Source organism: Anomalospiza imberbis, chromosome 2 (genome assembly GCF_031753505.1).
Source record: "Anomalospiza imberbis isolate Cuckoo-Finch-1a 21T00152 chromosome 2, ASM3175350v1, whole genome shotgun sequence".
In the NCBI taxonomy this organism is placed as follows: Eukaryota; Metazoa; Chordata; class Aves; order Passeriformes; family Viduidae; genus Anomalospiza; species Anomalospiza imberbis.
In genome coordinates, this window is record NC_089682.1 from 56,525,004 (window position 1) to 56,541,312 (window position 16,309).

The following is a 16,309-nucleotide window of genomic DNA, read 5'->3' on the forward strand; positions in this document are numbered from 1 at the left end:
TGTCCACAGGACCACTGAGGAAAGGTCTCTCTCACACGATCTTTTCCCTTTCTGAGGAAGAAAGCCCATACACATCCACAGCTTATCTCCCTTCTGAAGCAGTACAGCTCAGGCTGCTTTTCTGGGGTGTCTGTGGTTCTTACCAAAACTGTCCCTGCATATGCCACCAGATCTCAGCTTTGTGCAGAGGAGGTGTCTGTTGCTGCATTGCAAGGGCAGTGGCAAGGGCAGGCAGAACAGTGATCTCCTGTTACTGAGCATGCTGCTCTGTGACCCCCAAACTGACATGCAGTTATACCCTTGGCAAAGTTCTCTTCTCCAGCAAAACCACCAGGGATTTGTACTCACTTCAGCCGTGCAAACATGGTGTAAATGGAAGCAGAGCTCTTTTTCTCCAGCACTGAACCTCTCTTTTCTTCCCATGTCACCGCCACTTATAAAAGCACTCAGGGAAATGAACAAATCCAACCTGCTAGATTGAGGTAGGGCTTTCAAATGAGAAGTGGCTATTGAACTGAGAACTTCAGATGTGCCCTGCCTGAAGAAAGCACCAACTAGTGGCAACTCTTCTGTAAGAGCTGTAGAGAAGCAGAGGATGGAGGAAGGCAGGCATCAGGGAATAACTGGAAACCTGTTTTGCTATTGCTGCAGTTTGCACTGGCCATGGGGACACTAAAGCTCTCTATGAAATGACAATCAGCCAAAGATTGTCAGAGGGGCAAAGCAGGGAACACAAGATGTTGGGCGTCTGAAAAGGGCTGTGCTCAGCTTTTCTGAAGTGGGCTGTTATGGGCAAGGTGAAGGCAAAGCACAGGAAGGATCTGCAGTTCTGCCCATCCCACAGGCGTTTGGCCTGAGCCTCCCCTTGCTGGCCATGTCATGTTCTGGCCACATGACACAATCTGTGCTTAATGGGTGACCCAGGAACTGGGCTCTCACATGCAGAGAAAGCTGAGAGGTCCCCCCTATTCATAGCTCCAGTCATCAGTGGTTCCATTTGCCCTGAGGTAGATGAACCCAACATCACACTCATTCTGGAGAGATTTAAGCCCAGAAGAACTCAGCCTGTTGGCCTTACACTCTCTCTCCTGTCTAGATCAGAAACTAAAAAGGAAGAGGGGCATGCAGATATACAGGGAATACAGAATCCAAATGGGATGCATTGCTCTTTCTGTCTTTCAACCAGGAAGAAACCTCAGAGATATTAATAAGCAAATTCTGAGCTTGGTGTCCTTTGGTTTGTAGCTGAACTGCAAAACACAGCAATGTTCATAAGCTGATGCATTCCCAGTCACTGTGCACTGCAATGATCCCAAGCTCCCACTTCTCATCACACTGTGCTTTCTTCTCAGCAGTGCTTGTGTTTGAGCACAGAAGCTGTGGATTTATGGAGAACAATTTGTTTAGCAAAGATGATGCACAACTGGCTCCAGTGTGTGTGGTGATGAACTCATCTACACAGCAAAGAGGTTCCCCTGCAAATCAAGGTTCCCTGCAAAGTCACAAACCCCTTTGCCAGTGGGCTTCAGAAAACACTTAATCACATCTATGGAGGTTCCCCAGGATCAGGTCACAGGGAATCATAACAACTGCTTTCATGTCAAGTGAGAGAATCACTTTGTTGTTACTTTTCTTGTACTACTTACCAACTTCCTCCCTGATCTTTGCAAGCTCGACTCCTAACTCCTTTATTTTCACAAGGGCATTTTCATTCTGTTTAAGAAAAAAGAGAGAGAAATATGTATAGTACCCAGGTTTATCCCAGATAAGCACTTAAGCACTTAAGCACTTTCACATGTTCATTTAGTAAAGCAGATTAGCTTGATTCCTCGTACTACTTTTTTTTTTTTTTTTTTTTTTTTTTTTTTTTTTTAAGGGGAGGGGAGTGGGATTATAATGACTCATTCAGTTTTTAAATCAAGCTTAGGAGCTACAACTCATGGGCTACAAGTACCTTGTATGTCTACAAGTGCATGTACACACACTCATGTGCACACAACAGTGCAGAATATGCTATTAACACCTATATGTCTAAAAAGATATCTGTATTTTTTAATAATTTTGTGGTCCATCTGTGTATCATTTATGGTTAGACTGCATGTACAAGATGGATTTATTAAAACTGTTAAATTTTTTCTTCTATTTAAGCCTGCATTTAACCACCTCCAATCATATTAATATGTTCACAGAATCAAACTTACAGAGCAGATTGCTGTACTCACACCATTTTATGCATGGTGAGCATTCCCATACAAACACCACTAATAACCTGATGTCCATGCCCATCTCCACATCTATTTCTGAGATTTCATTTCTTCGGGCTCCTTTCCTTGACTAGTCTCAAAAGAAATCTGAATATTTAAGGAGTAAAACAGATGAATTGGCTAAAGGAAAATTAAAAGGTATTTACATGAGGTATTTAAGGTGTTATTACCAAAATGCAAGGACTTAGACAGCAGATATCTGACTAGTGCTGTGCAAAGTGACAAACAAAATTCTTATCTCCATCCACTGGAGGCTGATTTAGTACAATAAATCCCAGCATAGTGGTTCAATCATATGGGCACTTTAAATTGGGATGGATCATGAATCATATTAGAAAGAAGACAAAGGAATGTACCCTGCTGGGAAGATCACTAATGATTAATAAAACTAGATCAGGTTACTATAAATATATCCTGGGTAAGAAGAGGTCAAGAATCCTTAAAGGATGCTACAGAAAAATCATATTCAAGAGAAAAAGCAGTACAGTAGTAAATTGAATTAAAAGGAGTCCTAGAAACCAAATGTTTCTGTACTAAGCAAGCAAGGCTAATAAAAATCTAGGGCACAGACAGGATTAGTTTGGCTGCAGGATCCATAGCAGATATGATAGCAAGTCAGTTCTATATTACAGAAATGAAAGTGGAAAAAAAATTTGGAACTTAATATTTCTGTGTATTTTTCCTGCACCTAACTTTTAACTCTGTTAAGAGAAGTAACACAACTTTATTTCTGGTAATATCAGAATAACAGAATCTGGAATTTGAATTAATCCTTTACATATTGTCCTTTTGGGATGGTTTCCACCAGATCCAAATGACACCCTTTCCAGAAAGTTTCCTGTAAATGGAGTGATAAACTGAGCTGATTTGAGAGCCTTGGAGGCTTGAGGAGACCCAGATGATGTGGGCATCTTTCTTACTCAGTTATGGGAAGAAGTCAGGAATGCAAGGCCTGGCTCCTCCAGTGACTCCTCCTGGCTCCTTATCCTGCTGAGTAATGCACAGGGGGCTGTGTGCCAGGACTGCAGAATGTCCAGTCCTGACCAACTGCATTAGGCTCAGAATAAAATCATGTGGATTCTTAGGGACTTCTTTTTCCTAATTAGTCAAAAAGTTATGGAAAAAAAAAAAAGTCCAGATAAATACAGCCTGATATATTAAAAAACCAGATTCCTTCACATAGATTCCCAAACCATCAGTCTTACAGGAATAAGGTTTCCCCCCTTTTGGAGAATATCATTGCATCTGCCCATATCGTCTGTTTAGCTCACTGGAGTCATTTTCAGAAGTGCTTTTGACAGACTGCCAGGCCTGGTGCCCTTGAAGGTGGGTGCTCAGGGATATACTGGATGCAGGACTTGCAGATGGGAAGCACCCACTCAAATTACCAGCTCTCATTCTTTGAAACAAAAGCCATTCAAAGCAAGGGAGCTCTGCACAAACCATTGCCAGCACCTACAGATAAGCAGAACTCAGTGGGATTGTCACTATTCTCTTTACATGAAGAAAATTAAAAGCAAGTAAAAACCCCACTTTTCTGGGAGAAAAATTGTTTAAAAATTTGATTCCCCATAAGAAACATTACAGGCTCCACATTTTACATGATGTTTTATCTTAGATAAGGTTTTTCCTACCCTTGAGGACACTTGGTGGTGGGATCCTCTCAAAAAATGTGGAGAACTGCCGTGGTGCCAGCTTAAAAATGCTATCCTATAACTCCAGCTCCAGCATGGACACCAACGCACCAGGGCAGTGGGGGTCATGTCTGCCTCCCACCATGCTGGGCTGTGGTTTCCAGAGCACAGCAGCCCCTGGGGCTGCCTCAGGCAGCCAGACCAGCACAGCTCAGGTGCCTTCACTGTCATTTTACTGCTCTGCCAGTACTTCTTGCATTGTGTTTTAATTTGGTCAGAGCTTCCTATCTGCTCTTTGGGACTTCATACTTATGTTTCCTGGGAGATCAGATGTGCAAGGGTTGCCCTCAGTGCCAAAGCCTCAAGTAGTCCCTCTTTCTCAGAGGGTTCTTCTGGAGAGCAGCAGCACGAGTTCTTATCTTCCTCTTGTGGAAGAGAAGCGAGGTGCAGTTTTGGCCGATCATCAGATCAGCCTCACAGTTTCCTGGATATGCAGTGAACTCACAAATCCCTGACATCTTCTGTAACTGCAACCTGCTTTGTCAGTGTGACATGATAGGTTTGGCCTGCACATGTTCCTGCGACACTGTAAACACGACAGCAATGCAAAACAAAAGAGCCCCTGCTTGTTATCATCACTGTGGCTCTGCAGATAACCAGCACTCCACTATCAGTGTAGCCAGGGAACTGGGAATGCCAGCACTAAGGAAACCAAACATTACAGTAGGGCAAATCTGGATCTGACTTTGGAATGTAAAGCTACCATGTTCAGTGCTGAGATTCCTATACATCCACGGTCAAAACATCAAAGCAATTCAAAAATTCACAAGCACACAAGGAAAACTTCCCCAAAACAAATGGATAAGAAACTAAGCCAAGAGGATGTCCCATTGGGTTCAGCAGTTTTCATTAATATTTATCTCAACTAAGTATTTGAAAGAGAAGACAGGGTAAGAAGCAGTAGAGCAAAGAGTTGAGGTGCCCTCCCAAGAATTTTGTGTCCACTAAGGCTCAGCATATCAAAGGAGCTTTGCAAGGATTCTCTACTAGATCACCACTTGGAGTTGAGCCATTGTGGGTGAGCACCCAAGGGCCAAATCTAACTTGGGTTTAATAATGTTCATTGACTGTACACACCTGTTTTCGGTAGGTGAAAAGACCAGAGACCCTGTAAGGAGATTGTGCAAATATCCACCATTTTCAGTGCAGCAGTTAAAGGAAGAAAAAGTATTTCTTTAGTGTGGTCTGGAATTCCTTTTTTTTATGCCCAAAAATGTGAAACCAAAACAGTGCATTTTGCACAAATTAAAATGTTGCATTTACTTTCCATGTACTTTTAGATGGACTGCATTACTTATTAGAAAAATGATGACAAAGGCCTTCTGTTGGCTGCCTCCCAAGAAATTACTCTGATAGTGAAGTAATTTTCATTAAATAAGATTACACTCATGATGGAGATGAAGAGAAATTTCTTCCTCATTCCTGAACTCTGCAACATAATGATTAAGTCTTGTGCCTGGAATATGTCCCATCTCTTCAGACAGAAAGAAAAGTAGAATAAAACAGGTAGAATTATATGTTTGTTCTACTTCTCTGTTGAATAGAAGACAGAGCATCAACGCTTTTTCCTATCATCATTTCTGTAAGCATACAGACCTCCCAATATTTCTCCAGTGAAAGGCTTGATGTTGGATAGCATTTCAGCAAATGAAACAGACGAAAATTCTGTTCTCCATTCAACACAAAACATGCTGAGGATGGACTGAGGCATGACCTTCATTGGTGCAACAGCTCCAGTAAACAAGGCAGGTAGTCAGGCATGTAGGCAGAGGTGTAGGAAGAAAACAGGAATTTGTACAATTAAATAACAGTGGCCAAACCTAGCAGTGTAGCTCAAAAAAAAATTCAGCTGAATTTAGATATAACCACATGCAAAGACCTAGAAAAATAACTTGGCAGGAGAAGTCATAATATGGACCTGAAGATGGGCAAGATGCTGGTGTTGCCCTAACAGATTAAAAAAGGAAGTAGTGATGAAAGCTTGTGGGCAGAGGCTGAATGGGGCACTGATTAATCTGTCTCACTGAAGATGTCCCTGCTCATTGCAGTGGTCTTGGACTAGATGATCTTTAAAGGTGCCTACCAGCCCAAACTATTCTGTAATTCTGTGGTTTTATGAAAGGCTTTGCTTCAGTTGCATGGAGCTTCAGATGACAGGTAGACATCCTCAAGGAACATCATCAGGGAGACAAGTCGAGATTTTTTTCCTTGGACCAGGAATAGATGAGGGATGGGGAAGAAGATTTGAGGTTTGTCTTGGAGTCTCTCTCCTCTGAGAGCTACAACCTGACTGAGAGATACTAATGAATTAGAAATACTAATTAAGTAAACCTCCAGGTACTTTTAACAATAAGTAAGTAACAGTAGATCCGTCATAGAAATGGAAATGAATCAGATCAGGGAAGGAACATCAGAAAATTGCTCAGATCCACATAGGAAGTCAGCAGCAGCTAGGAAGAAAACATGGGAGCCTGGAGTTACCTTCCCAAATTGACATGACTCTCCACTCTGACAACTTACATGTTTGCTTATATTCTAAGATCCAAATGCATATACAGTGTCTCCACTGTACAAACACTTCTCAGTTCTTTACAGTATCTCCTAAAAATTATCTGCACACAGATGCTTTGTGGCACTTGTTATTAAAACTGCTCCTCCAGAACAGCTGCCTTCCATGCAGAGCTTTCAAAATAATAATTTAAAAAATCCCTGACCTGCAAATGGTGCTTAGTCACTGTTGTGCTGTATTCAGACTTCCCTGTGGCAAGGTGTTATATTATAATTGGAAAGAGAATCATATACATTGGGAATTCTCTTGTACCAATAAATATTTCAGATGATACCTGTAGAAACAACAAATGAATCCCACTGCAGCTGATATTCAAAATTACCTACAGTCTTCCTTTAAAAAGAGATGTTTTAACACTGCTGTTCAGTCATGCTGGTTGTCAGGTAATCCTTCTTCATAACACCCTTTAGGTTAAATTTTGGTTAAAGTTTACAAGCACTTAGATATTCCACAGTGACTGCACTTTGCTAGTTTTATATTAACCCACACATTTTTTCTTAACCTGGTTAGTAGCCTATCTCAAGCTGTATTTGAACTATTATTAGGTAAATGGGAAACACTATCAGTTTTTCATTTAATAGAGTTATATGAATATATCATAAAGCCAAACTCTAACAGAATACAGTGCACAAACGTGTTTCTGCCAAGATATTTTCTATTAAGCAAATTAAATGCATATATCCATTTTCTCACTCTTCTGTACATAAAACCCAGGCAAATTTCCAGAAGAATAATGGGAAATGCCACGTGTTCAAAGTGTCCCGCAACTTCCCTTGCACATGCTGTTTTCCTGCTGCCAGTAGCTGTCTACTTAATTCTGCACTGACATTTCTTATATGGCCCATTTCGTTGCCTAGGAATATGTTTGATTTAGATTCACATGAACATAAGAAAACAGGTAGTTTTGTCTTGTTTCACTTCTCCTAGAGTGAGGATCATTCCTCTGTTGGAGATGCAAAACTTTAGGACAGCTAGAGGCTGAATAATCTCTCTTCAAACTTTAAAACTCTCTGCAAGTTTCCTTTATAACTTGTACTCCACATGGCTATTAAAAAAGCAAGAAAAGCAGAGCAAAGTATCAAACCGACTGTTGCTACAGAAGATGCCAGCATTCCCTCCTTGTTTCCTGAGCATCTAACCCTCCAATTTAGACTGCAGGATAAACTTATGTAAGGCACTGCAGTGCATGAGAAAGCGACACTTAGACCTGTCCCTGGTGAAGGGGAGATCAGCACACTGCAAACAAGCCGAGCATCGCGCCCCTCTCCGCCACCCGGGAAGCGCATCCGCCACCGACCCCAGCGAGAAGCAGCAGCACAGGCTCTATCACGGCTACCGTCCTGCCCTTTCCCTAAAGGATTTAAAAAAAGAGGCAAAAGTACCGTCTCGTCCTCGCACAGAGAGGTGGGAAAACACGTGGAGCAGCATTTGCCCATCCTGGTAGGACAGCCACCCTCCGGACCGACACCCGCCGGACTGCCGCCAGCCTGGCCCGGAGCCGGAGGATGAGCCCCGGGCGGCGACACTGTCAGAAAGGGATGTCACGTCCCCGCGCGCCTACACCAGCCAAGGGGACTTGTCAACCTGATGCCTCCCGGGGCTCCGGTGGATGCCGGGGCCGGGGTCGCGGCGCCGGGAGCGGGGAAGGGACGGTGCCGCGGGGCGGGCGGCTGCGGAGCCCGGCGGGTTCGCCCCCCGCCGTGCCGCCGCACCGCTGCTCGCCCGCTGGATCCGGTCTCTCCCGAAAAAGATTGCTCCGGCTGGCAAAGGCTTGCCCACAGCAGGGCACGTTCAGCAGCGCCATCGCAGGGAAGTGTCGGGGCGGGCTGCTGCCGGGACGGGGCTGGAAACTTCGCAGTGACAGCCCAAAGGCGCTGAAACCCGAGACTGAGCCTGGGCTCTCAGCCGGAGTGCCCCTGGCTTCTCTTCTTCGTGGCGCATCCACGGCCACTGATGAGCGTGGTCCCCGTCCTGCGCATCCGCTCGGATGGCGCCTTTAAGCTGAGCGTGTCCCGGCTCGCTGCCGGCGCGGTTGCCGTCCCGCAGCGCTCCCAAATCCACTCTCGGCTCTGCCGCACTGGGCCCCTCCCGGCCGCCGTGCGGGCTCTGCGGCCGGGCACGGCTGCCCCGCGGTCCTGCGCGGCGCTGCGCGGTCCTGCGCGGCTCTGCCGGCGCGTCCCCGGGCCAGCGCAGCGCTGCGCGGCCCCGCGGGGGCCGGGCGCGGGCGCTGCCTGCCAGCGGCTGGCTCCAGACTGCGGCACCGGCCGCCAGCTCGGGCCCCGAGCTGGACACCCCGCTCCCCGAGACACTAATCTCCCTGAAAGGACTTTCCCTGAAGTCGTTTATTTCAGTGCTGAGGACCATCAACACCCACTGGACCTCGGTGACTCCTCGTAATGGCAAAACCAGTATCTCTGCAACGCACTCAAGACTTCTGTAATTCTCAAGGGCTGGCCATGTATATATGTATTTACATCATGTAACCTAACCTTAAGCTGGCTATACGGACGGGTGCGCTGTGTATGCCTGGTCTGTATCAGTTTGCCCACTGGGAACACATTTTCTTGGCCGGACCCAGGACATGGAGCTGCAGCAGCCTCATTTCCCCTGGGCTGCTGCCTTTGGCACATTTACATAACATTTTCCCCCTAACAATTTACGTTAAAGACAATGCTGGGAAAAGGCAAAAGAGTTCAATGACTCACACCTAAGGTGGTATTTGTTCTGTGTTCACTGTTTAAACCTGAAAAACACTATTTTCCTGAAAGCCAAATAATTACCAAACATACAGAAAAGTGACATTGCCCATACTGCTGAACAGCTCTGCCTTCTGGTGGGAAAGATGCTCAGGTCGGTGCTTCTCTGGACAGGTGTTTTTGTTTAAATGCTGTATGTTCAACTGTGACTGGTGATGCACAAAGTCGTTTTAAAAATAATCGGAGTCAACAAGAATGTCCAACAAAACTGTGTTATATTACATTTAAATTCTCAGGTAACTTCAGTTTATGTGAACTTATTCTCTCTCTTTCTCTTCCACAGCCCTGCCAGGACTTCAACTAAAGTTTTAGAATATCACAGTCAGGTAATTAAAAACAAACAAACAAAGCCAACAACATAGAAACCCCACCTAACAAATAAACAAAAAAACAAACCTAAACACCAAACCAAACTTAAAGCTGCACTCCAAATACATGTCTTTTAACATTTGTGTTCAAGATCTAACTTTCTTCACAGCGTCTGAAAATTAATTTGGTTGGCTACTGAAGAGCTACAGGGTAGAGGTACAAAAGAGGCTTCTTTGTATGATGAAATAATTTCATCTTCACTGTAGGAGCTTCTTTTTTTGCCACACAACCTGAAATCTGTAATTTGGATCTTTGACAGCCCAAATCCCGACTGGAAACTTTTTAACTGCCATAGAAAAAACCTACATTACCACTTGTAGACAAATCACCATGGCCATTTCTCTGAGCTGGCTATTAGAAATACAGTATTTAGATCCATGTCTGACTGTCAGGCAGGGAAAATAAAACCCAGTCATTATTCCTTTTGTTACGCTTTTAAAATGAAGAACTCATCTTCTTCAACTGCTTTGCTAAGAATGGGGGATTTGCTGCTTGCACATGATTATAAATCTAAGGTAAAGGTTAGCTAGCAAGGTCTATGCATGACTTTAGTACCACTTAAGCACTAAACTGGATGAGAAAATATTAACGTGAAAGTTAAATTAGGCAGAAATCGTCTGTTGTCCTTCTAGCAAGGGTGAATTGAAGTACCACAGGCTGATTTAGGATTGATAAGGGATAAGGATGTACTTGGGACATCTCTTTAGTCAGCCTAGATCCTTTTGGAGAAAGTGAGGCTAAACTCAGTTTGAATTAAACCTCGTCTTTCAGGTCAAGGTGTGTAGCATTAAGGTGAGAAAAAACCAAAGTTAAGAAAGCAAATGGAAAATAGAAACTATTTTAAAGAGCAGTTCCTCAGTCAAATGCATAAATGAGGAGGATGAAGAAAGAATTTAGGAAGGATCTCTGTGGTGGCAGCATGCTGACAGGTAGGTTACTATGTGGAGGACTTGAGCACACACCTGAAGGCAGAAATGCCTTGGGAATTAAGGATATAGAAAGGGAAATGAACATAACCGAGACAGGAGCAAAACACTCAGCAAAGCAGGCACATCGAAGGAAAGGACAGCCCCTATACCCAAATTCTATGACAGCTGGCACTTTAAACAGCAGGTTCAAAACAAAGTTTTTAAATTACTGATTCTTAATTTTAAACTGCTAGAGTCATCTGCCTGATTTCAGTGGCATGTGGCACTTGGATCACATACTGAGAGGAATAATATTTTACAAACACCTTGTTAAGCACAACAGAACACCAAAGGCAGATAGATCCACACCAGTGCAGACTGCTGCCTCTGTACACCGAAAGAATTTATATTTTTAGGTAAGAGTAATATGTAACTCCCACCTATTGGGACCAAGTGACCATGTGGTGCCAAACACAACATTGACCATCAGGCTGGGAAAGACTGGGAGTTGTTGAAGAAGTGTTAAGTGGGGAGAAGGCCTTTTGGGGGAAAAGGACAATGAGTTGCAGTAAATGGACCGATTGGGCTCAGTAGAGATAATGAATAGAGCTGTTCAAAGAATCAATCCTGGGGGCAAGTTACCTCGTTCACTTTTGACCCTGGTCAAATATTAGTGAATGCTAATGCGATGCTGGGATGCACTGTCCATCAAGGGGAGAGTTAAAACCCCAGGCTTGTCAGGCTGGATGCTATTTAGGGCCATAGGGGCAGTCATTATAAGAAATATAGAACACTGAGCAGTCCAAGTTACCAATCACAGGGACAAATAACAGGAAATTCAAGTAGAAGATAGAAACTCATCAGCTGGAAATAACAGCAAAAAACCTGTGCTGCTTATCCAGTCATGGGATGAATAAGAACTATGTCTACTGTAGAGATCTGAATAAAGGAAATACAACCTTAAGTTCTAGTGAACACGAAGAGGGAAGGTTAAATGCTTTAAGAAAAGCCATAGAGAGATCTCACCTGAAACCTCACACAGTTATGGTTCCCCATGTTTGGGGGATACCAGTTCTGAGGCGGGGAATATATATAGCCCACACTGCTGGAGGGCTGCCATGTAAATACACATCTGCTTCTTCTAAGAAAACAACAGCAAAGTTGGAAAATATAGCTTTCTATAAATATAGGAAGAACACTAAGAGAGGCAGAAGTACTTCGAGGTCAAAAATGTATTTATGTAAGGATAAAAGGGTGTGAACTTGGGCATACCTAAATCACAAGAGATTCTGAAACAGTCTGGTAGAAACAGAGGAAAATATAATGACTTTCAAGCTGAAAATCAATCATTTTGGGGAAGAAGTTATAGGGTTTGGCAGCAGGGAGGGTCTGGATTTGATGACCCGGAATGAACTTTGCTAGCCTTTCCTTTCCATGCAATACTGCTTGTCTGTGCATTGTCACCAATATATTGCTAAGGATTTTGCTGATGGTCCACACCCAGAATGTGAAGGTGCCTCTGCCAAACTGCTTTGCATGGAGCTCTGTCCCAACAGATCTGGCTCACATTTCCCTTCAAGGCAGAATGAACAAGTCTGTGGATAAGACAGAGATCAACGTGGGCTGGGAAAACCTGCACTGTTAAGTTAAAAAACCATTCTTCATAAAAGCTGTGTTTTTGTTTCATTATTGGAAAGAGAAAATACAGGTAAATTCCACAAAGAGAGGTGTTCCTTATGTATAGGATTAGCAACAAATATAAGAGGAAAGAAGTCTGATCAAATTAGATTTTAAAACATAAAAGTAATTGCACAAAGCAAGCAACTTAATGGGGTATGTTTTACGATATTTATTGACTTCAGTGGAAACACAATGTAGTTAGCATTTGACAGGGTAAGGCTCCTAAGTAATTAAAGGCCAAGAAGGATACCTACATGCTTCCAAATGTCCCAGAGGAGTGGCTTAGTCTATAAACAACCTATTCTAATGGTAAAGAGGCACCATGGGCAGCAAGTTTTCCCCACAGTGACAGAATCAATGCTTTCCTCCATGATGCACATAATACAATTCCTATTTACTGCCTAAGCAATTCCAATATTTTACATCTATCTGAACTAAACTGGGAGAGGTAGGGATAAATTAGCCATATTTTATAATTTACTGTGGTCCCCAAATGGGGCACATTATTCTCTTTAGCTCCATAATGGTCTTTATGTATCAGTGCATACACTCTACTCTGTAGAGAATAAACAATAAATCATCAGGGTTCTATACATATATTCTAACACATATAAGAAGATTTTAATTCTTAACCATTAGTATCTGATGTTTCCCTATTTTACGGAAGCTGGCTAACCTTCTTGAGAGAGATATAGCGCTTTCCCTGGATTTTCACAGCAAAGATATGGTAAAGTATGAAGATGGAGATCCATGGAGAAGGAAAAACAGAAGTGAGGACTGGGGAAAGCTCTGGGAGATAAAGGTAGTAATGCAGTGCTATGCGTGTCCCAGACCAGCAGAATCCTCAAGGGAGCTGCATATTATTCATCCTTTATGAAATGCTGGAAAGGCTTGCTGAGGGGCATAGCATGCGAAGTATGTCAGACAAATATTTCATTTAATTCGAATAGATAACACTCTGAGGGCATGAGCCACAAAAGACAGTACAGGGAATGTGAAGGGATGCAAAATTTTTTGCAAGAGGACTGCCAGCTCTAGGAATAAGTTGCTAGGGCTGTATCCAGTGCTTATGGAAATAAACAAAAGAAGCGAGGAGAAAGCTGGAGGAGACAGTGGTTAGTGGTGAGGACCAAGGAGACTGAAGACAGCACTATGGGGATACAGAGAGAGAAAACTGGGAGAGAAGGCTGAAGTGAGGCATACCAAAAGTTCAAAAACTTCTTCACCTGGTAAAGAAACAAAAGCACAGATTCAAAAAAAGAGATGAGACTAAGGAGAAAGGAAAGTTCGTACTGCAGGTGGCATTTCAGAGATCAAAGGGACATGCAGTGGTGAAGGGAGACAAGGAACAGGAGACTGCAGGAATGAGGAGAGACGTGAGAGTCAGATGCAGAGGAGCTGGTGCATAACTGAGACACTGCAAGGTCTGAAATGTCTCAGCTCTGGAGAGTGATGGATAAGTCAGGCTATCGGCAGCTGCCGCCTCCTGGCATTCTCTGCCGTCAACAGCGGGAGGCGACCGTGACACCGACATTAAGCACCGCCAAAGGATGGCAAGAGGAGAAGTCTGGTTGGCAGCATTCACTGGGGGCAGGATTTTTGTCTAAGGCAGTGCAGAGGCAGAATAGGGCAATGCTATTCCAGCAATGCATTTTGAACAGGAGGCTCAGAAAATGATTGAGTGGCACGCCAAAGACGGAAGAGCAAGGCAAGGAGAAGGGACATCCAGCACACTTTATGTGATTATCACAACCTATTTCGATGCATGTGCTCTCTTCAAACACTGTTAGAGTTTGTGCAACAGAACATGCAGGTGGACTTTGTCAGAATTTTGATATCTACAAATGGGAAGCTGAGTATACTGACAGAGTTGCAGACAAGTGGGGAAACTGAAACTATTTTTCAATAAGCCAAACTTTGGCCTCAAAGACTGAAATTGATTTATTGTCAGAATTGTTAATTCTTCAGTTCTGCAAGCAGCATAATTTGAAAACAGTCTCAACTAACCCTAAATTCTTTTTCCAATTTTGCTTATTGAAATTGCCGGTCACAATGTATTTCTGTGAGTGCTTGAAACCAATGAAGATGAGTGCCGCTGTCAAAGGAAGTCAATTTTCCCCTCTCCTGGTCACTTGTTTTGTTCCAGCTTCCTTCCTTATAGTCCCACAAGTGTTTGGGCACTGAATCAGATGGGGTTTAAAACTAAAGCAGGGATAAAGTGCTGAATTTGGGGAGAGTCAACTTCGCTAACACAGGGCCAAATTTTTAGGACAAAGAATAGAATCCACACTCTGCTGTTAGTCAGGAGGAGAATCCTGTCACAGGAATCCTGAACCCTAAACTTGTCAGTCTGAAAACTACAGTGCAAATAAGAAAAGCAAATACATTCACTATTACCCTTCACTTTCCTTGATGAAGGTGCATTACAAGTTTTCTCTGACACAGCTCTCTCATCAGCAGCACAGCTCTCCACATTGCTCTTCAGACATACACACGTGGTTCATTACTTTCCAGGTTGGGGTTGTTATTTTTGCTCTTGCCTAACTTAAAAAAAAAATAATCCAGAAAATGTAACAGTCATTTGGGGATTTCTGAGGCCATGAGCAGTCAGGAATGAGTTTCAGTGAGATGACTCAGCTAGAGCTGAAAGTCATGCCAGATGGCCACAGAATGGCAATTTCCCTTGGATTTACAGTGAGGTTTCACATTTTGTGCATTACTCAGTACCATGAGGTTTTAATGATCCTCAGGCAACTTATATGGAAGCAAATGTTTTTTTTTAATATAGTTTTTCATCTATACAATTATGCTGTCACATATTTGGATGAATAGAATGTTTACTCTAGAATTTAACAAATTAACACGGACTACATGTCCTCTGTTTCTCAAGTGAGAGAGCCCAGCCAGATGACTCCTTTTTTAATTCAGTTCTCATATAAAAAGAATGTGAGGATCTAAACATTATTCCTTCAGAGTTTTGTTATTTCTGCTAGTGTAGCCTTACATTTATTTTAGTGTCAGTAGCTTGCAAGGCCATGGATTAAAATTCATGAGAGAACAATGCTTTAGTACTATGTTTTCTAGTTCTTGATGTCTGGAACAGTACAAAGTAAGCATTCCAAATGAACTAGCTCTCGCTGTCAGGGAGTTCATGTTTCCTCATATGAAATACCATTTATGCACCAAGATCACAAGGAAAAATGCATGTTTTCACTGAACTCCTCACCTGCTCTCTACCCAGGAATACATCCCCTGCAAGGCTATATCTAAATTCCAGACCTCTGAGTAGCTGCAAGGGATGGCCATTTTCTTAAATCAACTTTGCAGAGAAATGTTCCCTTCTCCCAGCAAACAGGTAATCTTCTCTCTGCCAATCTCGAGTTACTCTGGGACAAAGCCAATGACAACTTCAAGCTGCTGTACTTTGAGGCCAAGCAGAGTAAGGCACAAGTGCTGACATTCTATGACAGCAATGTCACTGGCAAAATATTCCAGCAGATTTACATGAACCAAGCTTCTCCCACTGGAAAGCTTCTCAGTGCTGTGCTAAGAGGAACTGTACTTACCACCACTAATGAGAATTCAAACTATCAGTTGTGGGCTTGGGAGGTTTTTACACAAAGAAAACATAGCTCAGATGATTTTTAGAAGTCATTTTAGAAATCCATTATTTATACTAACTCCTCTGTAGTTAGAGCTGGTTTTAATAAATAATAAATGCTAAAAAGTTTTCAAATCATTATAATAACCACACCACCACCTTCTGAAGTTATGACGTGTGAGAAGTGACTGTATGAAGCTGCATGTGAATTAGTTCTCAGGGGTGAGAGCAAGGCCAGAGAATTTCAGGAGGATTGCAGCTGAAACCTTTTAGAGTTCATTTCTGAAACCAGATAGCTCAGATCTGAAAGGGGAGTTAAGCAAGAGACAGGTTGTGCATTGGGTATATGATTCAGAAGTGCAGATACGTACTCTTGGATGGCTGTGAGGACACAGAAGGAGTATCAAGGAGATATACTTTCCACTTGAAAGGATAGCAAAAGTGTTCTTGGAACACAATAATTTCCAT

The 16,309-nt window shown here is 43.0% G+C and overlaps 1 protein-coding gene across 12 annotated transcripts in view; it reads right to left on the minus strand.

Annotated features, from left to right (window-relative positions):
• The window catches only part of MTUS2 (microtubule associated scaffold protein 2), a 257,315-nt gene that overhangs the window by 19,437 nt on the left and 221,569 nt on the right, over positions 1-16,309 (minus strand). For all 12 annotated transcript variants that reach the window (XM_068181191.1, XM_068181183.1, XM_068181186.1 and 9 more), the window contains one exon: positions 1,647-1,713. In XM_068181191.1, the coding sequence (XP_068037292.1) occupies positions 1,647-1,713 (67 nt within the window). The remainder of the gene's footprint in view (positions 1-1,646; positions 1,714-16,309) is intronic.